The 26,040-nt window shown below is 50.4% G+C and overlaps 1 protein-coding gene across 1 annotated transcript in view; it reads left to right on the top strand.

Moving 5' to 3' along the window:
- The window catches only part of LOC104411917 (astrotactin-2-like), a 96,920-nt gene extending 70,894 nt beyond the window's left edge, over positions 1 to 26,026 (top strand). The window contains 3 exon segments of the mRNA XM_010022463.1: positions 18,071 to 18,171; positions 19,036 to 19,204; positions 25,789 to 26,026. Of these exon segments, the coding sequence (XP_010020765.1) occupies positions 18,071 to 18,171; positions 19,036 to 19,204; positions 25,789 to 26,026 (508 nt within the window).
- The last annotated feature ends 14 nt before the right edge of the window (positions 26,027 to 26,040 follow it).

The following is a 26,040-nucleotide window of genomic DNA, read 5'->3' as shown; positions in this document are numbered from 1 at the left end:
GTCAGGAGGTGTGTTTCCAGTGACCTCAGTTGGAACCTGCTTCCCTAGTATCTGCCAAGTGTATGAGCATCTCTCTCCTTTTTGCTGGAAAGACCAGGTTATCCACCCCAAATTCTCTGCTTCTGCTCATACCTCATGCCACAAAGAGAAACAGAACAGCCTTTGTTACCTTTGGTGGCCAGCTCCTCCCCACCCCTTCTCAGGATGTCCAGATTAAAATAACATTCTTGGGTTTGTCCTAAAACCTCCCAGCATCAGAACCCCAAATCTGGCTGGGTCCAGGCCCATTGGCTTTCGTCTTCTGGGGGTGGATGCAGAAAGGCTGGCAGTGGGGGAGTGAGGAGGAGGAGGCATAGACAGGTCATTGTGTAGGATGTTGCAGTGTGTGAATATAGGATTCTTCCCGCAAATGGTAATGGGTGGAGAGGAGTTTGGCCGCTTCTTTTGTTGGCAGACAAAGGGACCTTTGCAATTCCACCTTTTCCCCGTCACCAATTCCCCTGTCACCAACCCTTTACAGTTACGGACTTGGAGAGTATTCTTATTTCTGAGTGTGTAGAAACCTAATGCCACTAACACAGACCTGTCCAAGTCTTATCTCATTGACTAACGGGAGAGCAAGTACCAGAGATGCAATATAAATATCAACATGGGCGTTGCTGACTTTGGTTTGCTCCTAAGCCAGGAAAAGCTGCACTGTACTTCTGCGTTGGAGGCATTTGTTTTGTTCAGCAGTTGTCCATGGTGTAGAGCACCTTTTTCCTGACGGCTGGAAAGCCGAGGGCCATGTTGATTTGATTCTTACAGCGGGGTTTGAGCCCTCTCCCATTCCAGGACACAAGGAATCCACTGCTTGGTGTGGATGTTTTTATTTGTCTTGTAGGGAAGAAATGGGTCAGGAGAAGTGCACATGGGTTTTGTTTTTCTTGGTCATATCCTAGCTATAGAAACTGAGGCAAGGAGAGGTGATGTGACATGCCTGAAGTACTTCAGTGGGCTGGAGCTGAGCAAAGTTGAGGGATGCCCTTGCTCACACCTATAGTACTTGAGAGAATTGCTTTTCTGGTCAGGGAATTAAGCAATGCCTCCTGCACAAATGCCATCTCCTCTTCCTAACTTCCTCGTGCAGTCTGGGAACACATACCTGAGGGTGCACACCAAGGAACCCGAGGCATGCTCTCCGAAGTGCTGCTGCTGGTGTCTCACACTCTCCCCTCTCTCTTGTTCTTGTTCTCAGTGTGTTGGTGTTTTTTCCCCTGCGAAGCCAAATCTGGCAGCAAAATGCCTTTCTTTGCACAGTACTAGAGACAGCGGGCGACGATGCCGCTTTGCCAGCCGGAGTTCCCTCTCTGTTGCCAGAGCACAAGCGAAGCTCCTGCTGCTCACATCACTTAGCAGGAGCGCTGCTCGCTCGCCTTGCGGGGGGCAGCACCGGGGCTTTGACACCAAGAGGCAGTGTTACATCGCGTGTGCTGCTCCGGGTCCTGCATGCAGTCCTGCTGGGGTGCACACAGCCCAGAACAAGCTCTGCCCATGCTGAGCCTGGAATGTGAAATATGGGCAAGAGCGATGCAGAGGGATCCAAGCAGCCTGTGTGCGAGCCAGACCGAGCCAGACACTGCATGGCCGCGTTCACTTGGCAGTCCCATAGCTTTACACCTGCCCTGCCAAGCAAGAGGAGACCAAAGGGGGATCAGACGGGGTGAAACCTGGGAACGCAGGGTTGGTCTGCAGCAGGATTGGAGCTGGTGCCCTATTTAATACAGTGCTGCTGATGTTTTCCTGCTCAGGTCCCATTAGGGTGATTGTCCCTTTGCTGTGCTTTGTTTTGTGGCTCGATAGCTCTTATACACCCCAGGCAGACTTTGTCTCTGTAAAATGATGGTTGGGTTTGCCATGTGTGGGTTCATGGGCCACAAACATGTTGATGTTTGGGTTGGAAGTTTCTGTCTCTTTCGACTGTTTCCTTGCACCCAGTAGCAGCTCAGGCTGATATTTGCAGACAACTCAAGTTTTTAATAGGCTAATTCTATTCCTCAAGGAATGGCCAAAAGCAGCTCAGCTGTATCCATAAGTATGCCCCAAGAAGGATGTGGGAAGCTGCTCTGGTGCCCAGGTGTTCAGATACTACTGCACCCACAGGTCTTTTCTGAACCTGGAGCCATACCTCAGCCCAGGGAGTAAATCACCTTAGACTCTGTATTGGGATCCCAGGTCCCAAAAGCTGGAGATATTTATCCCAAAAAGTGATGCTTATCCAAATAAAATAAGTCACAAGCTAATCCTACCTGCCCATCTTTTTCTCCATGCTCTAGGGACAAAGTTTGGACGCCATTACCTACAAGATCCGTCCCAACTCAGACCAGCAATGTGCATATATCTCATATATAGCTTGCAAGGCCATTAAAGTAGTTAAGCTTTTTTTATTGTTTCATTTTGCCAAAGGACACCTGCAGCACGTGCCACCCCATCCTTTCCTTGTAACAGCAGCACAGAGTCCCTCACCAGCCTTGTCTCTCAGACAGCACTTTGTTATCTTCATTTTCCTTCTCTTTTTGGGTGTGTATTTAAAAAACAAAATCTCTTTTAATCTTTGACTCGTGCAGAGCATTACATCTGTAAGCATCCACGTAGTGGTTGTGCCACACTAGAGTTTACCAGCACACAGCAACCCCTCCAGCTCTGCCACTCCTTCTCCCTATCAAAGTCATGGGACAGGGCTGTTTCCCACCTGCAGGGAGTTTGTCATGGGGGAGATGATGGTGTTGTGTGTGAATGATGGAACCTGCACAGGAGGTTGCTGAACTTGGTTCCTTTCCAGTAGGTCTCAAGTGACCTTTAACTTATTCCTTGGGGTTTGGGATTGTTTCCCCCCTGCAAAAGGATTTTCCTAGTTTGAGGATATTGAGCATATCTGGGCTTCTCCATGCTGGTCCCATCTTCTGCTGGTCCAGACTGGTTGCAGTCGATGGGAGTTGCTATTCCCCTAGACCTCAGGCTTCTGATGGTGGAGCAGGAGTTTGGCAGGGCATGGCCTGTAATTGCTCAGCAGCAACTCCTGCTGCTTAACTCCTGCCTAAAAGGAGGCTTGTCAGGAGCGTCCACATTTGGGGACCTTTTCCAATTGTATGTGCTGAGACTAGAAATCCCTTGACTTCACATGTTCACAGCCCTCACTGCTTGTCTCAAGTTATGTTAGTGCTTAGATGCCAAAATCCTTGCTGCAGAACCCATGTTTGCAAAAGTAGCCAGTGAATTCAAACATCTTCGTTTTGGGAGCATCATCTTCCAGGCTTCACAGGCAGAGTCACAGCTCCCATTGGCCTCAGCTGAAATTGCACCAGAGTAGGTCAATGTGAAATGGAGACACTCAGTGGTTAGCAACTAACCTCGAAGTAGCTGCTTCTTCCTGAGTTTTCCCACCTGTAAAACATGTTAAAACGGTGTTCCACCCTTTGCTAGGTTTCCAATACAGTGAAGAAAACGGCATCATAAAATAAGAAAGACAAGAAATTGCTTCTTGGTTGCAGAGGTGGCATCTACATGGAGAGGTGGGACTTGCCCTGGGTGGTGGTCCCTGCTGGAGCTGTGGCCTTCTTGGTCTCTGCTTGGTCTCCTCAATCTGATGACACATTGTATTGCCAAGGATATTTGCTCTGCATACCTTCAGAGTGATTGCTCCCAGCACACATGCCCTCATTGCTCCTGGTCACCTCACACACACACTCACTTCCCTCATCAGGAATGAGATAAATTTGATTATAGAGCAATATGGTTTCTGTTATGAAAAGGGGAAAGAAAGTACCCTGGCTTTCACTGAAACCTCTTGGAGCCAAAGCTTATGTCATAATTTGAATGTTTCTTAAAAAAGAAGTAGGGTCTGAGGGTTGCTTTTGTTCAGGGGATGGTGGGGCAGGGTCCTTCACTAGATGAACTGATGGAGCTGGGATTGGAGACTCGTTGCCCTGCCAGGAAGGGGTGTAAATGGAGTCCAGATTTAGGGAGCTTGGTGCTGGGTCACTGGGAGAAAAGATCCCAAACACCTTGGGCCCTGGCTGGGCAAGAACCAGCTCAGTGAGGTCCCTTCTTGCAGGAGCATCTGTCCTGCATGAGCAAGGGTTGATGTGTGTCCCTGACTTGGGCAGCCTGTTATCCAGTGGAGGCTGCTGTCTTAATAACAGCATCTTCCTGATTAATTGTGAGCTTAGCTATCCCAGAGCAGGTCTGGGATAATGCCTGAGTCACATCAATGTGAGATCTCCCTACTTTATGCCCATAAAGTAGAAAGAAGACAGAAAGAAGGACTCTGTATCACCCCTACCCTGTATCTTGCCTTCCCAGTTGGTGTCATCCCCATCAAGGCAGGATGTAGGGGACTGGTGGGGACCCGAAGCTGCCTAGGGTAATCCTTTGTGGCACTGCCACAGGCTGTGATATATTTACCTGAATGACAGGCTGCTCTAGGGAGCATCAGCACTACTGGTGTCACCCTCTCTGTCTCTTGTGCTTCTCCTCTCTAGGTTTGGGTGGTTTGTGAGGTTTGGGTACATTTAGTGGTGCTGCCTTTTGTCAGCTCTGGACCTGAGTGCACGTTGATGTATGGCTGAGGCTTGGTGTGCCTTTCTGCCCATACTGGTTATGGGCTTGGATCTGGGGGACCTCACTTTTCTGGGGATCTTTCCCACACCAGCAGCAGCAGCAGGTAACTTAGTGCTACATTATAGCCCCATACACCCACCATCCCGTAACCCTTATCCCATAGTCTGTATGAGGTGAAATCATGGCCAGATCCTGCTCTAAATAGCCTCTGGCTGTGCAGGTGTGTTTTGAAATGTCTGATGAGGACACGTGTGGCTGTGCACACATGGAGAAGTGTGCGACGGAAGCAAACCCTTTATGCAGGGCTTTCCACATCATTACAACCAAAAGTACTGCAGAGAGTGGAATATCCTAACTACTGCTGAAGCAGCAGAGGGCTGCACCTCAGGTTCCCCTTGGCAGTGTACCCCATCTCATGCTCCCCAGGCAGCAGCTCATAATGACTTTGAGCTCACTGTGGCTTTTTCATCATGTATCTTAACCTCATGCTCCAGCAGAGCTGCCTGGTGCAGCCCACCCCATGGTGTGAAGCCCACCTCATGGCGTGAAGCCCACCTACATCACCCCACATGGCTCCCAAGCTCTTGCAGGCCACCTCCAGCTTTCGTCTTTGTCCCTGGCTTGTACCTGCTTCACTGCTGCATGCTGAATGGTTTTCCAAGTGGAAACATGAGTTGAAGTATTAACTCCACAAGGGCCTTTCTATGCAATGCACTGGGATTAAATATTTATGTTGGCAAAAAGCATGTAATAGGCAGCTCGAGATCAGAGATAATGAAATTGAGGTGTGTGGAGAAGGCGGGGGGAAGCAGGGGGCTTGCAGGAGCAGGAGGGAGAGGGACCCAGGTGGTTTGTAGTATGTGCATGGCCAATTGCTTTTGGTTTTAATACCCCAACCCATTGCTGGTAGCTCTGCAGTGCACACAGGAGAGCAGAGATCACCCATCACTGTTCCTTGTGTGCACACCAGCATTGGGTAGAAGTAATTGTCACCCAGGTGGCTTTAACTTAGAGCCCATCTGAGGTGAGGTGGGACAGGGGCTGTCCTGGAGAAGATGTAGCAAGGGTTGAGACCCTCTCTGTGTCATCTGCAAATGATGTACAATCCTAAATCATTAATAGCAGTGATACAGGATCCCTCACTCTTCCAGACCGCTGCAGTCAAGGTTATTTACCGGTGACTGCATCCGATCAGGAGCAATGTGGTTTGGATTATTCAGAGGGTTCCCGGTCATGTCAGGAGGATGCTCATTCCAGTGACAGCAGCACACCAAGCATGGAATGCCCATGTAGGCCTCCGTGGTGGGTGATAATGAAGAGCCCATCTTTGGGGTGCAGGAGGGGAGCGGGCAGAGGTGACATCCATGGCAGGGAGGGTGCTGAGTGATGCAGGAGGGAGGACTCGCTCCTCCACTGCAGGAGAAGAGCCCAGAGTGCATCCAACAGCAAAGGATGCTGCTCTTTTTCAATTCATTATCTTTATGAGACAACATCTCCCTCTTTCCACCCAACACAAGCACCAGGGCAGGCAGCACACGGGGGGGTGAGGCCCGCGCTGTGCTGTGGGACCATGGCCAGTCGCGGAGCCTCCAGGGAGGTACGAAACAAGGCATGAATGGAGTGTTAGGAGAGAATGGAAACTCTCCCCTGGCTCCCAGGCTGGCTCTTTTGCGGGGGGTCCCTTGCTCACGATGACAGAGCTGCCTCTCATAAACACGCGTTTCCTCATCCCCGTTTGTTTCTCTCTCTTGTGCAATCTCTTGTACCAGACGGGAATGGGAGTGAGTCCCAATGGTACGTGAATGTGTTACAAAAAGCCTTCCCACCCTGCCACCAACGAAGCACTGAGAAATAACAACAGGGTTTAAAAGAAAAGAAAGATGGGGGGAGCCGGATGGATTTGCTACCAGCCATGAGTTATTGGCTATGCTGGTAGTTTGCAGCATCAACCAGCACTCAGAAGCCCCCACTGCACTTAGTGCTGTGAATCTCTCTGGGAAAAGGAAGTTCCTTCCTCAGATGAGTTTTCTGGGTGAAAAACATGGGACAAAAATAGGGACAAAGTAACTTGGCTGAGATCATATAGCGCTCAAACCAAGAGATAGTCCCAGCTCCATCCTGCCTGCCCAGCACTGTCCCCTGCGCTGGGTTGTTTCAGTTGGGCCCTGCTGCTGGTCCATGGGTACTGGCCAGGCTGCCCTTCCCAATCAACATTGTTAGGATGGAGCACAACTAGGGTGAGGTGTGAAGCTGAGGAGTAAGAGCAAGGGCAAGTCACACCATCAAACATAAGTCTCCTAGACCAGTAGTAGAAGTTAGAAGATTTCTTGGACCTGGGCTGGTGGGGCAGGGATGGAGGATCCATGTGTTAGCTCTAGCTGCAGAAAAGGAAGAACTGCTGGGAGCTGCAATCCTTCTGAAGAAGCATTTGCAGGAGCACAAGGCTGGCTCTGCACCTCTGGATTCTCACAAGCACGGCCATGGCAATGACGAGGTGCTCTTCTCAAATGGAAGGCAGGTCACTGGTTCTGGGGCAGGCCTGCTGGGGGTAGCAGGGCTGTATAGCCATCATTTCAATAAAGAAATGATTCAAAGGGAAGGGGGTGGGGGAGAAAACCCCAAAACATCTGGTTTACTTCAAATCAGGGAAGATTCCTTTGCTTGCAAGGAATGTGTAAATCACGCCGGGCTGGGAGATGTACATAACCCTGCCTGAAAGCTCCTCTGCACTTCAAACGAATTCTAACGTGCTTACTGGGATTTTGTTTTTATTATTTGTTTCGGGTCCTCCCCACCACCCTCCTCCCTCCCTGCCTGTGGAGCTGTGAGAATCTCCTGCCTGCTGCCAGCCCCTCGCCCTGTTCCCTCTTGCTTTGGGGCCTCAGGGTATGGAGGGATCTGGCTGGAGTCCTTCTGCTGGGGCTTGCTGCACACAGCATCCCTGCCTTGCCACCATCCTCCAGCTATGCCAGCGTTGTGGGGTCACTGCAGGGACCCACTGGCTGCCCTTGCTGCTCGCATAACCCAGCACTGCAGATGTCTCTTGCTCGTTTGGATCCTGGGATGCTACAAACAGAGGCATCCCCCTCCTCCGAGCTGTTCCCTTGTGGGTAGTAATTGTTGTCGTGCTTTGTTTTGTTTTGTTTCATGTAAAGGGTAAAGCTAAGGCTGGCCAACAGTGCTTGGGGACAAACCCAACATAGATAGATCAACAGCCTCTGCTTGTAGGGGTGCACAACCACCTCCCTGTGCCAGCCTACTAAGGTGACTGGCCCTGCACCAGCGGGACCACCCTCAGCCCTGCTCCATGCGGCCAATGCAGCCCTTTGCCTTTCTTCTGAGGCTGTTGAGCAGGAGGCCCTATTGTGGTGGCTCGCATAAGAACAGTCAGCCATCGACCCGCTTGACGTGGACCACCCACTACTCCTCCGATGACACTGTCTTTTGAAGTCGCTACCAGCCGGGGCTGGATTTCAACCAGCAGCCCAGATGGAAGCCAAGCCCCCAGGACGATGAGAACAAACCCTACCAAGGGGATCTCCAGGGGTAGCAAACTGTGGAGTGTCTGGTTCTTGTTTAGAGTGATTGTGAGGTTGGGAGGGGCAAACGTTTCCCAATTTGCCAAGGGTCACAACCTTCCTCTCCCCACATCTCCCCAGGGCTGGCGATGGCCAAGCTTTGCAGAGCATTGGTAGGTTGAACGGCTGGTATGGTGAGCTGTGAACATTTCCATTGTGGAGCTCACTGCAGGGGTCCAGGCCCTTGCTCGTCTCTCCTTTCTCCCTGGCACAGCTGGAGGAAGAGTTTGATTTATTCCCTCTCTCCTTCTGAGCAGCCTTCTCATCTCCTGCAGCTGCAGCCTCCCCGAGCCCTGCTGTCTCTTCATGGAAGCAGGATTGCAGCCATCCCAGGAGTAGCCCAATGAAGGTACTAAAGTGATGTATCTCTCCTAGGAGACCCACCTGGCGCACAGGACTAATGCTTTCAGATGAGGCTGAGAGCCACCCACCCATAGATCTGTGCAAAGAAGACAAGCAAAACCTCAGTGATGACTTACCCCTCAGCACATAACTTTTGTAGAGGTAGGGCTGGAGGCTTCAAGGTGTCTGTGGCTGAGGGAAGAGGGGCAGGGTTGTCCAAGGCCTAATGGGAGAGCAGAAGGTATTGCAGTGGGAGGGAGAGAGGATGTGGGTGCTGCCTGAGGATGCCCTGGCCCTGGGAGTGGAGAGCTGGAGGGACTGATGTGTGTCACGGTCCCATGCGAAGGTTGTGGCGGGACCTGAGGAACATGTAGGATGCAGAGCCTGGGGAAAGCCCTCCTTGGCTATGCTGCACCCAAGGCAGCTCGACCCATCACCAGCTGCACTGACGCTCTGCAGCTGGAGCGGGATGAGCCCCAGCGGTTCACAGCCTTGGGCATCAATCTGAATATAGGAATTATTCCAGCAGCACAGGGAGTCAGAGGCAGCTCATTTGACCTTTGTCCAAGGACTTTGTTTGGGGATCTCCTGGTGAGTCCCAGCAGAACAGGGAATGGTGCTCAACAGGCTGGTGTGAGCTGCTTTTGCTTTACTGGAGACAAAAGCACCAGCCAGTAGTGTCTCAGCACCACCTCCTTCTGGTTCTTCCCTCTGCCAAAGGATGTTCGAATCACATCCTGGGTAACCTGGGACCTCCTCTGGCCTTGCCAGGCAGAGCTGGAGGAACACTTTGCCTCAAGCACTGAGATGGGCAGTGAAGGTTGTGAAGAGCTGGCCTGGTTCTTGCTGCGTTGCGTTTGTAAAGCACATCTGCGAATCTTCATCCTCACAGCCAGCAGGATGAAAGCAATACCACCACTGCCAAGTAATACAGACCCCAAACACCCACTATCCATCCTCCCCAAAGCTGTAAATTCCTTAGTGACCCTGCTTTTTCTGCCATCATCCTGTCCTCAGAGTTCAGGGACCATCCCTGTAGGGTCTACAGGGCATCTTCAAGCTAATTAAACATTTCTTGCTCCTTGAAGCACACCTAAAAGCTAAAGCCCCATGGTTGCAACATAGGCTGTGTTAATGTTATGTCATGTCCGGGCAGTTTTTTTGGGTGTGCTGTCTTGCTGCCATGCCATGGAGCTGTTCTCTCACCTCTACATCTCATTTCCACCAGAAGCTTTGTGCAGTGCAGCGACCCTGCTCTCCAGGGAAACTTGCTCTTGGTGTAAAGCTGCCTCTGAAAGGATGTACTCCCAGTCCGAGCCATACACTGGGGAAATAGAAACCTTATTAAGGGTGAGGAATGAGGGAGTAATTATCTACTCCTTGCCAGTGACTGCAAGGAGCAGGGGTGACAGAGAAAACGGGAAGGGGGGACGGGGCACTGCTGGTGCTTTCAGCCCCAGGGTGGTGAAGGCACCCTGGGGACACAGAAGCCGGGAGGGCTGCAGGGACCATGCTGCACCTTCTGGGGTGAATCCATGGCCCTGCTGACACTGGCTGGCATTTTTCCCTTGTTTCTAGTGAAACACGTTTTCGCCTCAGGCAATCTTGGCACTGCCGCTTGCAAGGTGTCCGGCTGGCAAAGGGGCTCCTTGTGGGATCTTGGCCCTCCAACACAGGTATCATTCAGGAGTAGGGCTCCAGGGAACAGAAGGTGGCCTGTGTATCAAGGCCGTCTTTCACGGCCATGGCAGTACTGGGAATCGCTGCTTTAGTGGGGTTTATTGACAGAGTTTTGAGGGAAATTGAGATGTTGCAGCTGAGGCTGGGAAGGTGAATGTCCTACCAGGGGTTTCTCTAGCAAGGAGGCAATGGATCCAGGCAGTAGCAAGAAATGATCAGGGCTTTTAATTGATTTCTTTCTTTCTTTCCCTTTTGTCCTTGTTTTGGATCTTGTTTGACAGGGATCTGAAGCAAAAAGATTGATGAAGTGCTATAAAGAGCGAGGGCTGAGTGAATCTGCATTATAGCTTGGCTCAGGGATGCAGCATCTGCCTGTGTGCAGAGGGGAGTCGGGGGGACTAGTGCTTACACCTTGCCTGCTCTCCATGGCCTTATAGCTCAGGAGACAGGCAGCAAGCCTAGGAGACCTGAAGCAGCATAGGATGCTGACCCAGTGCCACGCGGAGACAGCATCTCAGTGCAAAAAGCCATGGGGCAGCCTTTTCCCGCTCCTCAGCTCTCAAGCTGATATGACTGTAGCTGAGCTACATCATTTGTGCCACCTGGGGATTGACCTTGTGTACAGACATGTGTCCTATGAGCCTCTCCTCCTTCTCATCATCCCCCCAGTGCCACCCAGTTTCCATGGAGCAGCAGCCACTGCCTCAGGCAAAGCCTGGTGTTGGGTAAGAAGGCATCTGATGCTGCTTTAGTTTCTGTGTCTCTTGTTGTGCAGGGGTGCATGGCAGTAATGGGGTTGGTACATGCTGTGGGTGCTGCAGAACACGTCTATGAGCACAGTGTTGGGATGCTGTGAGACACCAAAGTGGCATGTCCTGCACTGCACCCTTGTAATGCAGCAGCATTAAGTGGTCCTGTCCTCCCCATGGCAGCCCCCCTGAGAAGTATCACACTCTCAAAAGTCAGTGTTTTTGAGCATGGGCATGGCATCGGCTGCAACTCAGGGTCACCTTGCAGTGTGGATAACCCTGGGTGACTTTCAGACGGTTGACACAGAGGAGAGATGGACCCATGGCTGTGCCAGCCTATCCCCAGCCCCACAGCTGCTCCTCCTGCCCTCACTGTGTCAGTAATCAGGTCTCCTCTGCCCTTTCCAGAGGTATCCTTGAACAAGCAGCCTTTTACCCTGCAGAGCAGCCCGTGCTCTTCCTCCTGCCAGGAGTGTTTGATGGGCACTGTTTATACACTTCCAAAAGGCATCAAGCACCTGAGGCATGTTGTGGCAGGTACATTTATTTCCCTCCATGTGACAACTGTGCTCCGGTGTTGTTGGGAGGCATCTGTTGAAGGGTAACGATTAGTCTCATGACATTTGCTTTCCTGGAAAAAAAAAGGTGTGAATTGTGAGAACAGTTTCCTGACAGCCTCATGTATTCGTGTAACAGCAAAGCTTCAGTGCTCTGCTGTGACACCAGTGTTGCTGCTAACCTGTTCCCTCATCACACTGATGGGAGCAAGGTCACTTGTCACAGATGGTTAAAATAAGCCCAGTTATAAAAGGTACTTTTGTTGGGTGGTAGAACTGTGAGGAGAGCTTTCTAAAAGATGGCTTGTTTTCAAGATGGCACTATGCACTGTTTCCTTATTGCAGTACAGGCTCTGTGGAAAGGCAGAGCCAAAAATGATGGCAGTGCAAAACAGAAGCATGGGTCCTTTTGCAGAAGAGATATGATGCATAAGCAGCAGTTTGCTGATAGCAGGTTGGTCTTGTCTCCCTTGGTGCCCTCTTCCATGATGAGCTGCTTCTCCTCTCTTTCTTCAGGGACAGCCCAAGGTCACATCACAGCCCCTTGTCCCCAGCCCTACACCCTCTTCCTGCAAAGCTTCAAATACCTTAACAGAAGCATCTGATTGCTGTTATACTTGTTGCAGTGCCAGCCTCAGGGAGACAGCACAAGGACATTCACTGCCCTGTAAAGCTTAGCCCAAATCCCAAGCCTCCAGTAGAACCTTTGGTAGGGATGCAGCGTGATCATGCCAGGGCACCACCTTGCTTTCTGGCGCCATGGACACAGGCATAGCATGAGTGATCAGCCCAAAGTCAGAGCCCAACAAAGACACCAAGAAATCTTCTCCTTCCAAAACACATTCCCTGCTTGTTGTCTGCTTGGTATTTGCTGCAGAGGCTTGGGGGGTTGTTCTCATTTACCTTTCTTAATGATTTCAAATGGCAGAGTCGCCAATAATCTCAGCTGCATTCCTGTGGCTTGTGTGGACAGGCTGCTTTTTATTGGATTTGATTTCTCTTTAAATTGTAATGGTTTCTGAGTTGGGAATGCTTGCACTAAACACACACCCCCCTTTCTGTGCTTGCTGCTGGCGGGCGAGCTCCACTCCTGCTCCATGACCACCAATGAAAATGCCTGGGAGGCTCAGCAGGAGATGTATGAGCCCATGATAGGGGAACAGGGGTGGTGGGTGCCCGGTGGACCACGCACACCCTGTGGCTTGTGGCTAGGGTTAAAACACCCATAGCTTTGCTCCTCCCCACAGCACCCCTGGGCTTCCCCACCTAGTAGGAATAGTCTTTCAGGGAAATTTTGTGTAAATTTATTGCTGTTTTTAGCAGCCAGGAGATGCTGAGGTGAAGGTCTGCTGCTGCTCACCAAAATGATGCTCTGCTGTGAGTACTGGCACAAAGAAATACACACACCCTCTCAGCCTTCCCATCTCTGGGCTGCCTCCAGCAAGCCCCTCACCTTGGTGTCTGGGATCTGAAGGTACTAAAAGACTGGGAAAGGACAGTTTGTGCTCATGGGTCCTCCAAGCATAAAGGTGTGTGCAGTGTTTGTGGCACTCTTCCTGGCTGCTCTGCTCTGCATGTCCCTGTGTCTGGGCACATCCAGAGCATTGCTGGCCCCACATCCCTCATGCCCAGTCCCATGCTGATATGACTAAGGAGGAGGGATGCAGGGATTGCCAAGAGCTGGTCCATTGAGAGCTTTTAAACAGGGGCCTCTGACTTGTTTTTCAGCTGGAACAGGAAGCAAGAAGGGCTGGCAAAGCAGGGGTGTGATGTCTGTGTGTCAGCATGCTGGACCAGCCTCAGCAGCGCTGGCCGAATGTGAGCCCAGAGACCCTGGGCTGTGCAGGAGGCACAGACAAGCTGTGATTGACAAGAGGTGATGGCAGGATGTGCACGTAACACCGAGGCGATGCCACACAGGTCGGGATCTGTGTTTCTGTGCTCAGCATGATGGGCAGTGGTACCCACACTGCCAGGAGAGAGGGAATCCAGTGCCCTGTGTGGCAGTGGCCAGGTCTACCTTGCACCCAGCTCCTGGAGCTCACCACAGTCTTGTGGCCTCAGGAGCAAGGTGCTGAGCCCAGGCTTATCAGCCATGCTCCAGCCAACTGGCAAGAGCAGCTTGTGGTTGCACCACTTTGGAAAGCATGAGACCACATTTCTGCTGGACTCTGGAGCAGCATCTCTGCCTTTTCCCCCATTCACATGGTGCAGGGCTTTCTATAGCACAGCTCGGGTTTGTCCCACAGCCATTGCTTTTGGATGCAGCCAGCTACTCACAGGCACCCAGTTACTTAGCATGGGTGCTGGAGTCTTTATAGGACCCTCTTCTCAGCAGCCCAGGCAGCCTGTTTGTGGTACAGCATCTCATCAGGCAGCTACACAAGCCCAAAGGCTTCAGGAAGAGCAGAGCACAAGGAAGAACAGAAATGCCTGTGGTATCTCTATGGGATATAAAGACTGCTGAGCTAAGGAAGGTCAGATGCAGAAGTTCTTATCTCCCTTCCCGTAAGTAAGGATCATGAGTAAAGCACTCAAACATGAGTATTATGAGAGGGAGTAAAAAACCATGAGCTGACGTTGTCCATAAATAAGTAACATGTTCTGGGGCTTCATTCTCAGCCTTACGGTTTCGTGCCTTTAGAAGTTTGTATTTTCTGTTATTTTTTTCTCTGCACTGAGAAACATTTAGAATAGAAAACTAGAAAAATAGAAACATTTTTCTATTCTTTAATTTTTTAAAATGCATTTAACCATCTTCCACACTCATTGGATTCCAGGAACCGAAGCTTTAACATCCCCCTCTGCTTTCTCTTCTTCCCCCAAGAACCATCTTGGGCCTAGTGATAAAATCCAGGCTTCAGCCAATGCTGGGTAGGGTATCTACGAGGAAGGTTTTGACATTTCATGAGGCCAAATGTTAATTGCTTTCTATCTCTCTGTAAAAGTTCCTTCAGATCCCAATAGTAGTATAGTGAGTTTAGTAGTAAACATTTCAGTGGCATTACTCTGTAGGACTTCATCCACTGTGTTTTGCTGCAGAGGTGGCAGCGTTTCCAGGCATGGAGGGCTGATGTCTGCCAAGAGCATACGTGCTTGGAGTGGTGAAATGCTTTTTGGTTCCTCTTTGGGCAAAATATGTCTTAGTATTTGTAGAAAAAGAAGTGTTCATGTGTGCTCTTACTGAAGGCACTGATGGAGAAGACGATCAGCTGCGAGACGGTAGCAGGTAGCCCCAAGCTCCTTTGTAAAGCACAGGAGAACAGGGGAAACCATTGTGAGGAAAGTTGATTGCTAAACAAAACACCTCCAGGTTACAAAGGAGGTACTGCCAGGTCGTAGCTACCATATGGCATTCCAGGTTGTCTGACGTGTTTCAGGCACTCAGTGTGGATTTGGAACCTTTTTGTTTCTGGCTTCAACTTCACCCCAGAGATCCTCTGCCTTGGGCAGAACACTCAGAACCACTCTTTGGCCTCATTGTTTTTGTTTTGCAGATTATCAGAGTTGTCATCATCAGGTGCAGCTCCATCATTGTTGGTAGGGATGCTGCCTGCTTTGGTCCTTGGCTCAGAACGCTAGACTCCAGCCCACCACGTGCTCTGCGCAGCTCCCTCCCTCAGCCGTGCTTGCTTCAGCTTTCCCCTTGTTTCCCCTTCATGTGCAGACCTCCCCATCCCTCTCGTGTGGTTGTGCTCCCTCTTGTGCCACCACCTTTGTGCTTTGTTTGTCTCTTACTGGTCCCATCCCTGCTGGTGGCACCTCGGCTGCATCTGCTGGAGGTTTCTCTTAGATGCAGCAAGCAAGATCCGCCTGTTAATACCAGGTTTACACTGAGCTGCAGATCTTTGCACTCTCTTCTCTTCATTATTGTCTGCTTCTGGGAATAGAAGTGAAAAATAAATCCCAGCACTCTGTACAGGGCCAATAACTGGTCATGAAAGTGTTTTGCTGGGTGGTCAAGTGGTTTGAGAGCAAGATTGGAAACCGTGGTCTCCTGAGTTTCCAAACTGTTCGTGTCACCGAGCCTCTCTGGGGCACGGTGCTTCACCCCGTGTGTCTCTGTTTACCACCGATAAGACAGAGCTATTAATACTGCTGTGCTTCAGGGTGATCTTTTGGACTGTAATTAATGTTAAAACCTTCTGAGATCACTCACTGGAAGGAGCTGGAGAGGTGCAGAGGGCTGTGTGCTGCCAGCCAGCTTCCACCAGAGCTGGATTTATTGGTGCTGATTCCAAAACATCTTATTCTGAGTGAATGGAAATGAAGAACTTTCCCCTGAGGTTCTTGAAAGAGGGCTGGTTTCAGGTGAGGTAAAGCAAGTATTTTTCTTTTTCCTTAAAAAAAGTGGTTTTGAGCAGATCAAAATCACTTTGATTCGGATGTTTTTCCATTTACATTTTGGGGAGTGGGGGGGGGAGGATGTTTCTTCTATCATTTGAAAACAAAAGGATTAACCGAAGGACTTGTTTGTTGATATGTATTTTTTAACCTAGGTCTGACCAGTCCAGATGCTCTTGCTCTTGGCAGCTGAATGACTTTGTTCCTGTGCATGCTGGGCAGAGGGGAAAAGTGCAGTCAAAGGGCTAACACAGGTCTTTAACATCATCCAAAGGGGTGGATGTGCTTTAACATCCAACCAATCCTTCCGACCCCCCTGGCAATGGAATAGGTGATGTGGGCACTAATTGCTGCATATTAGAACTGCATTTGGATAAAAGTCTGCTGTTTTTCATGGAAAGTGTTCTGACTCTGATTGCTAATGGAGCCTCACTGCCTGAGTGGCTACAAGGCAGAGCAGAGGTTACACATTAGCTGTGCTCACCCATTTAAGAAAGGAAACATAACAACCCAACCTCTGTGGCTAAGCAAGTGGCCCCAGGATGGGGATGGAGAGCAGCTCGCAGCAGTAACCTGCGTGCTGAGCCCTCTTACTGCTTGTTGTGCTTACACTGATGAGCAGAAGAGCACTGCCCAGCTCTCCCAATGCAGAATTCCTCGTCACACTGGGTCTGAGGTCCCCCCATCCAACACTGGGTGCTGCTATTGCTGTTGCTTTCTGGAGACTCCTTACTCACCTTGAACCCTTTGTCTACTAAAGGCAGGTGGCACCTCTGGGGTGGGATGCAAAGCCCTGAAGTTAGACTCCTGCCCTAAATTCGCTATTACCCTATTGCTCTGTTGCTGTCCCTTAATTATAGCGGGAGAACAGCCTGTGTGTGGTACTTGTGAAGTTGTGGACATCCTTCCTGAGCTGCTCCCACTCTGAGCAACGTTCCTTGTAAATTAAGGAAAATGATGTCATGCCAAAGAATTAAATAGCATCTCCTTGGGTGAGCTCAGCGTGTGCATCCCCTGCATGGCCCAGCTTAGTGAAAATGGGAGTTGTCCCTACACACAAGCGGGTTCCTTGGCAGGCTGCTGGCATCCTTTCAGATAGCAAGTATTGTTAAGGAACTAATGCTAATTGTTCAGGGAGAATGTGTCCTGTGCTGGGAATTGCTACTGTGCAAATAGCAGCTCTTATCAGGAATGTGTGTGGGGTGCAGCCTGGAGGAGAGAGAGGGCTCGTCTGTGGAGTGAAGTTAAGGGAGGTATTGCTCTGTCCTCATTAAGGATGCTGAGGAGTTAGGACCATTCCTTAAGTAAACACACCCCAAGGTCTCAATCCCATTTAAGCTTTAGCTGCTTTTATGATACTCTTTGCACTTGCTTGCAAAAGCTGCTCAGTTTTAGGATAAGGAGCGGGGCTGTGTTATTTCTTGGGAGCTGGGTACCCCACCACCAACCTCGGATGGGTTCAAGCCAGCTCCTGCACTTTGTTAAAGTGAGCTGGAGTTTCCGTGCCTGGCTTGGAGGGAATAAACATGAACCAATGCCTTTTGGGAGAGTGGACAGAAGATTGTCACCCCTGCTGCGAAAAAGCTATTGGAGCTTTGATACTCTGACCAGGGCTCTGTTCTCAGCATCCCAGGACATCCCATGCAGCCACAGCCTGTTTATTGAATGCTTTATCCCACACAAAAGCCATATTTTACTGTCAGATGCTCTCCATTAGCTTCAAGTGTGAAATTATCATTCCCACCCTTTTACCAACCCCACCCTGGTGGAGAAATGAGGGAGAAAACAACCTTAAGGCCATTCACAGGATGTGTATGAGCTGTCACTTGTCAGCACAGAGCCCGCTTACACCAGGAATTACTGCTCAGTCTCAGGAGGGCCACGGAGGAGCCCGGCTTGCAGACGCCGGAGCATTATAACGTTTGCATCAGCACATGACAAAGCAACCCTGGAGGTGTTTACACCCTCTTGCAGTCAGGCAGCTGCAGGGTGCAGCCCCACAGGGCTCCCAGCAATGGAGGGGGTCCATCGTGCTGGCTCCCATCCCTGGGTGCTCTCCTGTTCTAAGTCCATCTCGCATCTCCTTGAGATGCCAAACCTGACTGATAGGAGCCTGGACCACGTTTTTCCCTCCTCTTGTGAAAGCCGGTTCCCAAAACAACCCCATGGTGTGGGACTGGGGGATAAAGACATAGTTTTCCTTTTCTTTCCTGCCTTTCAGATTTACCCTTTACGCAGTGGATACACGAGGGAGACATTCAGAGCCGAGCACAGTCACCCTGAGGACAGCCTGCCCGCTAGTAGATGACAGCAAGGCAGAAGGTCAGTGTTCAGGTGCCTCATTTGCCATGACAAAAGACATTTCCTGCTAGTTTTGCTTTGCCTCTACTGGGCTTTGGGTGCTTAGAAGGATGCTGGTGGCAGCTGGTTTGGTTCCGAATCAGAAACACCAGTAAAATCCCAGCCACTTTTGCACATCTGCATTTTCCAGTTTTGAAACCAATCCCTTTTGTTCTTATGCCCAGAGCATTTGGCTGCTTTCAGATTTAAAGATTCCTCTATGTGAAAGGCAGGTTACCTGTTTTCTTTCTTCCTTGCTTTCTATTCTGAAAAGCACACAAAAGGAAGTTTTGATTAATGTTTTATTCCATGTTCTTGATAAGCATTACCAGGAAAAATGAGCAAACAAGAGACTACAGCAAAGGAAGAGAATGGAGTTTTGTGCATTTTTCAACTCTAAAGCAAAATCCTTTTCTACAGCTGAGTTCACCCTCTTGTTTAATACATCTGAGCAGCTCTAGTAGATACCACAATCATGATGTGCTGTATTTGTGGCTGAAGTACCATCTGGTTACCAACAGCGTTGTATTCTTCCTATCCTTTAGCATCATAGCTGTGCAATTGCTTTTGTTCCGGTGAATTAGGGAAGAGCTTGCCTGCCCTACATGAGAGGATAAGGCTGTGTCTGCCTGCGCTGGCAGCCTTCCTTCCCCTCCCATTCCTTCATGGAGAATTGCTGGAGTCTTTAAATGTTCCCCAGGTCACCAAACACGGCTGCGGGCAATCCCAAGGGACCAGCAGCCCACCTAGATGCCCACCCCTCCTGCCAGCCTTGCCGAGGTCTTTGCTCCTCCTGTGTTAGCACCTTCTGGCTGTTCATTAATCTCACCTCCTGATCCTTTCCAGAGATAGCTGACAAAATCTATAACCTCTACAATGGCTACACCAGTGGGAAGGAGCAGCAGACGGCCTACAACACACTGATGGAGGTCTCCTGAGTCCAGCATCACTACAACTCCCACTACGAGAAGTTTGGAGACTTCGTGTGGCGCAGTGAGGACGAGCTGGGGCCCAGGTACCTGTCCCTTCCCTGCACCCTCCCCTGCCCCAATGCCTGGAGCACACTTCTGCTTGGCCGCTGTGGATGTGACCCTCGTTGCCTTCTCATTGCATCCGAGAGAAGTCCTCTTCTGGTGTTCACCAAGCTGTCCTGCCATCCCCTAGGACCACCGGGTCCCACTTGATCTTTGGATGAGTGCTTATGGGAGACATAGCAGCGGGGAGGTCTTTGGATGGGTGTCTGTGGGGCATCTAGCAACCAGCCTGAACCAGGCGAGTGATAGTGCAGATGAGCTGCAAGTGCTGAAACAGCTGGAGGGTGTAAATTAGGCCTGGGACAGAGTGTAAACTGGGACCAACTCAGATCTTCAGTTGTAGAGCCATGGTAGATGAGCCCATGGCTGCCCTAGGGTTCAGAGATGTCCTGATGAATTTCAGGGAGGATGACTGGAAAGGGTGAGTAGGGGGATGGAGCACACATGCAGCAGGTAGGTATGTGTTGAGTGGTGTGTGCAGTGACAAGCATTAGGTACCAAGACCTGCAGTACAAAGTCGGGGTGTTTGAGGAAGCTCCTGCTACCTCTTCATGTGGTTGGGGACATGTGTGACAATGCAAACACCCTGCTACAGGGGGATTAATCCTATGTGAAAACAGTTTTGAGCCCCTGGAAGGGCAGAGCTGAGGCGCTTGTGAGCAGATTATTACTTGTGTCTGTAGAATGGCTGTTTGATAGAGGAGTCAATGACTGAGCAATCGATATGTGGTAAACTTGGCTCTTCTAAATAGTATCTTTCATGGACATTTCCTTCTATTTATTTCTCTATCTGTCTGCCTTGACATGTATTTATTCTCACGGTAGTATATGGTTGCCATACAAACCGTAAATGTTTCCAAAATTCCCTTTTCCACCTTCCCTCTGTCCCAAAAGAGTAATTCAACTGCTGATATAGGCACTAGAAAGGTCCTCCTAAATTTTAGCCCTTTGGTGCCCCTGACACTGTGCAATGATGCCAGCAAATGCACAGCACCTCATCTGTTACCTATATACACCTTTATGCTTTAAGTATTTCCTCTTTACCATACATCATGCTCTGAGGAGGGCTGGGAGAGGATTGGTTCTGGGAGTATGAAGAGGAACCTTTCCAGAGGGACTGGTTCTGCAAACCCCAGTGACTCTTAAGATATCACAGGTAAATGAAGTACATTGCACCAAGGGGGCTGGCAGTGTCCTGACAAAGGCCAGGCTACCACCCAGCCCCTTGGGAAACACGCTGCTTTTATCTGCTTGTTAGACACTGCTGAGCATCTGCCCCTAACACCAGATGACAGCTCCTCACAACAGTTTACATCCCTCCTGGACACAAATCCAAGCTGGCTTGGGGCTTTCCCTCCTCCAGAGATGACCTTGGTCAGTTTCTTTGGTAGTTCATTAGCCTCTGGCACAGAGCCATCCTCATCCCTCTCACTGCCCTTCTCCTCCTTTGATGACACTGCAGAGTCGTTCATCATTTCAGTTGTTCCTCTCTCTCTAAATCCCTGGGAACCATCAGCCTCTTCTTAGACATCTTTATTTCCTCTGTTACTTGAGACCCAACACACTTACTGAAGGATGCTCTCTAACCTGATACCTGCATCAAGCCATGAGAGTTACAAGGTGACATTTAAATTGCCCATCTTGCCTGACTGTACCAAGCTACATCTAGAGTCAGTGGTCGATTCGGCTGCTGTCTGACTTCCTCACCAAGCCAGATGAGTTCCCAGCAGTGCCCCTGTTCTGTACTTGAGCAATATGTGACTTGCAACCAAAGGGAAGCATCTACAAAGACCACAGCAGCCAGTGCCAGGCCCTTGACAAGAGCAAAGCTCTGCCATCCAGCCTTGCTCCTCAGGAGCTTGTACAGAAACAGAGGCACTGACGTAGCAGGAGGAGAGTGAGGATGTGCCAAGGGAGGCCATCTCATGATACGATTTGAACTGACAATGTTCTCCTTCCCAGGGGGACGTTCATTTTCATACCTTGAAATGTCTATCAGATGAGCCTCAGCTTCGCAGTAAATGTTCCCTCATAAACCAGAGCGACAAGAGGGAAGTTGATTGCCTCCATGTAACAAATACATCACCCTGGAGCCCTCGTGAGCCCAGTTTCCATGAAAGCCACAGGTTACTGCAAACAGCTGCTTGCGAGAAGACACGCTGACAGCCAGATGTCCCAGCCAGACCGTTTACATTAAGGAGACATTAAAAACTTAGCTCATAGGTGGCCCTAAACCAGGACTTTCTGTGGTCAGCAGCATCTTGGCACCTGGCTTGCCTTTTCCTGCTTGTCTCCTTTAGCAACAACAAACCCTTTCCTGATCCCCGCCCCCCCAGTCCTCTTGCAGACATGGAGCAAATCTCGCAGAGTTAATTTGTTCCAACAAAATCTGTCTAAACCAGTGAAGGTTTAATGCTACTGTGCATTCAGACCTTTGGATGTGTGCAGCCAGAGGGCTTCCTGACACAGCAACAGGGAGGTTTCTCTATTAGTTTCTCTCAGTGTGTTTTCAGAACAATTCTTATGACCACTGACTTTACGAGGAGGCAGGACAAGTAATTAAGTTTAAATCTTCCTTCCATGCCCCTACTTGTGGCCTCCAGCAACAACCAGGGGTCAGGATGTGGCATCAGCCCAGGGCTCGCAGCCTCTCCGTTGCTGGAGCAAGTCACCAGGCAGGCAGCCGGGACAGTCACGGGAGATGAAGTGCATCTTCAGAGCAGCTGCCTTCTGGTACCGAGGAGGAATGCGATGTTCTGATGGGAGGCTGTGATAAGTGGCCATCAAGTCCTGGACTCATTGTCCTCCCTTATGAGGGTCTGACAGACCCAGGTCAGTTCTCAGTAGAGTGGAAAAATCTGTATTTATGACAAAATCTCCCCATATGGCAACACAGCAGCCAGCAGCCACCTTCTCCCTGCAGCAGTCCCAGGAATCTCCATCTTCCCTCTATCCCAGGTATCATTTCTTCTTTGCTTCTTCATGCTGGTTCATATTCTTTTAACAACTTCCTCCTAGGTGAGATGATAGTGCAAGGTTCTACTGGCTCTGGGTATGTTTTTATCCCACCCCAGCCCTCAACGTGAGTGATTGCTGTCCCCTTTCCATGTGGGGGAAAAATGTCCCTGTGGGAACACCCCCAGGGCTGGGCAGAGCAGGAGGTAACATATCTCCCTCTCTTGGGCATGTCCTTGCAGAGCTGGGGCTGGCAACCAGGGACCTCAGTGCCCTGTCCCCTGTGCAATCACTGCACTGCTCTCCCTTGCAGTGGGGCCATTGGTTCCTTCACAAGCCCTTGGAACGTGCCCTGGCAGCACCCATCCCCTTTCTCTTTCCTCTCCCCCTCCATGCCATGAACCACAGCCATGTAGAGCCTATTTTTAAATCCCCCTCTTCATCATTTATGACTGTGGCTGTGACCTCCTAAATCCATCATAGAAGTGAAGACTAAAATCAGTCCCTGGCTGGCACCGACTTAAAACAACAGCCCCTGTGGTGTGCACATGGCAGGTGGGAGAGCACCACTGGCTCATGCCAATGTGGGAGCACCCCTTGTCTGGGAAATGGGGTGATGAGAGGAGGTTTGCTTCATCCCTTTGGGGGCTGAGAGCTGGGGGTTTGGCCACAGGCAACTCCCGCCTCACTCACTCCTCTCCCAATTCCTGCCCTTTAATAAGGCAATAAATTACCATTCCTGGCAGGGATGAGGTTGGTCAGCATTTAGGAAGATTTCATTTCCAGGATTTGAAAAGGTGGTCGTTCTGACCCGAGAGCCCTCCGCAGGGAGCGCTTGGGTAATACCCAGGCCTTGATTTATGGTGTTAAATTGGCAGCCCAAGAACTGCTCCTGTAATTTATTACCCCACTTCACCAGAAAGCCTCTCTTTCCCCTCACCCACTCTGGGTCTCCTTCTCCTTAGTTGTTTTAAGAGGGAACAGCTGACAGCCAAAAGCTAAATCTAACATTTACACATGACTTCATTACCCCACTAACATAAATGACTCAAAGTGGTGAAACCCATTAAAACTGGGGCTTTGGCACTGGGCACCAAAAGCCAGGGGCCTGGTTCCCTCCCTCCCCACCACCCTGTCTCCTCCTTCACCACACTGCAGTGTGTTTTCAGCATCCTTGTAGCACCAACCCATCGTGTGCTGCATCCCACCCTTAAACACTGGTTCTTTCCTGGGAATGCTCAGTATTGAGCACAGCTGCAGATGCAGCAGGTATATGGACACCAGCTTTCCAAGGAGAACAGTTTCCAACACATGATGCCACCAGCAGGTCTGGATGGCTTGACCCTGGTCTTCTTGCCAACCTAGAGCTGCTCCTCACATGTATAAATGTTTGCCTAGATAAGAGACCTGAGTATGTATCAGGGAGCAAGGACAACATGGTAATTTTTAGCAAAATCCAGAATATCATGGAAGTATGGTGGAGCAAGAAATGAAAATGAGAAGGTAAAGAAGGTCAAGGGGAATGGAGGCAGAGGCAGGTTGTGCAGGGAAGAATTGAGAGATAGGTAAAGAAAGCTACAGGAACTAGGAGTAAGTTGAAGTGGTGAGAAGGAAGGAGAGAAAGAGAAGAACTTGGCCAGCAGGCATGTAGTAATGTGCTGGGCAGTCCACTCCTTGTGTTGTTAGGGCCAAGCTGTGGTTACCCACCACTGGGCTTTGCCTCAAGGGGTCATCATGGCCACTCATTGTTGCTCTCCTCTTGCTACGGCTGGGAAAGGCCTTGTGGAATCAATCTGGGGGAAAATCACTGGGTTGTTTGGGTGGCCTTCAGGTGGACAACTTCCCCATGTCAGTTGTCACATCAAAATCCATCCTATGAGCTGACCATGGGTTCTTGGCTCTAAGAACAGGTCAGGCAGATATTCATCAAGGCAGGGAGTTCCCAGCAAGGAAATGGCACAGATGATGGTGTTTGGTCCCATCAAGCCCCAGTGACTTATTTGCTGAAGTTTGTTCACTGTAGTGACAGTCACTACAGACTTTGGGTTGCGGCTGAGCTGAGCTTTAATCAATCAGTCTTTACTGAAAGCATCTAATGCCATCGTAGGACTTCATACCTTCTGCAGCAGACATCCAGCAGCAAAGGGCCTGTTCTTGGCAGTGGGAGCACCAGATGCTGCAGAAGGTCAGGTGGCTGCTCCAAGAGTAGCATGAGCAGAGGTTTTTGTCAGAGCTGGACTCAGCTCAGCCCTTGACACTATTATGTGTGTGTGTATAGCTAATGACTCAAATTGCTTAGTCAGGCTTGTCTTTATACAGTAAATCAAAACAAGGGTACCACGTAGTGTTGTCCAAGAAGGAGCAACTCTCTTTCCTTTTCCCTTCCCCTGTAAAGCCAACCCTGAGCCCATCATCCTGGGGACGGAACAGGGAAGTTTTCTGCATGCAGTGCTGGAGGAGCAGTGGTTTGCTGCAGCCTTTCATCCAGTGTATCTGCTCTGCAGGGATTGGTCTGTAGTTGTTTGGGGTGCCGGGATGCCCTCTTGCCTTCTGCCACCGTCTCTGCCCTCTGCTCCGGCGCTGGGTGGCTCCAGGCAGCCCTTCCCTGGCGTCCCGTCGCCGGGTGCCTGCGGGTGCATTGGGCTCCCCCCGCGCTGCAACACCACTCAGCTTTCATAACCAACTAATCCCTGTGTTTGTGCCTCGCTGCCCCTGACATAGCATTATCGGGAATTTACATTCCTGCAGGAACTGCGAAATCCCCAGCCCTGAATCCAGAGCTTTCCTGTGGCACCAGAGGGAGAGGAAATAATCTGTGATCTTGAGACTTTCAGACCACTGAAGTAAACCCTCTTTCCCCTCCCTTTGTTTGATTTAGCACTTTGCAGGCTCCCACGAGGGGATTCTTGGTTTCTTATGGGTTTATTTTGTTTTGTCTTAATGTGTTGTGCTTTTTTTTCCTCTCTCTTCTAGTGTCAGTCCTTTTGGGCCATTTGCCTCCTGGAGACTTGGGAAAACAGGGAAGGGAGGGCTGGGCTCGTCAATAGGTTGCTGGGGGTCTCAGCAGGGTGCATGGGGACTAGCACATATGCTGGAGCCTGTCAGAGTATGTAGTGGTGATGGTGACCATATAGCATGGGCAGACAGAGTCCCAGGGCACCCAAGCTGCTCTTGTGGGTCAGACCTGAGATCCCTCCAGCCTGGTGCTGTGGAATAGTAGACACACCCAGAACATTTTGGCAAAACAGAGCTTCTCTCCACTTGAAATAGGAAAGGCAATGTCAGACAAATGAGTCTCATGCATTCTTCATAAAGTCATATAATGATTTGGGTTGGAAGGAACCTTAAAGCTCCTCCAGTCCCAACCCCAACCACGGGCAGGGACACTTTCCACTAGAGCAGGTTGCTCCAAGCCCCTGTGTCCAACCTGGCCTTGAACACTGCCAGGGATGGGGCAGCCCCAGCTTCTCTGGGCACCCTGTGCCAGCGCCTCAGCACCCTCATAGACAGAGCTGGTGGTGGACCCCAGAAGTCCTGTCTCCTGGTCCCTTCGCACTGCCCCCACTGCTCTGTCTCTATCTCTATCTCTATCTCTGTTTGCCCCCTCCAGGAAAGCACACCTGATCCTGAGGAGGCTGGAGAAGGTCAGCAGCCACTGCTCCACCCTGCTACGCAGTGCCTACATCCAGAGCCGCACCGAGACCATGCCCTACTTGTTCTGCCGCAGCGAAGAGGTCCGGCCGCCGGGCATGGTCTGGTACAGCATCCTAAAGGACACCAAAGTAACATGCGAGGAGAAGATGGTCTCCATGCTGCGCAACACGTACGGGGAGTCCAAGGGGCGGTGAGGGAAGGTGCAGGC

Source organism: Nestor notabilis, unplaced genomic scaffold, assembly GCF_000696875.1.
Source record: "Nestor notabilis isolate BGI_N333 unplaced genomic scaffold, ASM69687v1 scaffold21719, whole genome shotgun sequence".
Lineage (NCBI taxonomy): Eukaryota > Metazoa > Chordata > Aves > Psittaciformes > Psittacidae > Nestor > Nestor notabilis.
The sequence above is the reverse complement of the archived record's forward strand: the minus strand, read 5'-3'. Positions and strand labels throughout refer to the sequence as shown.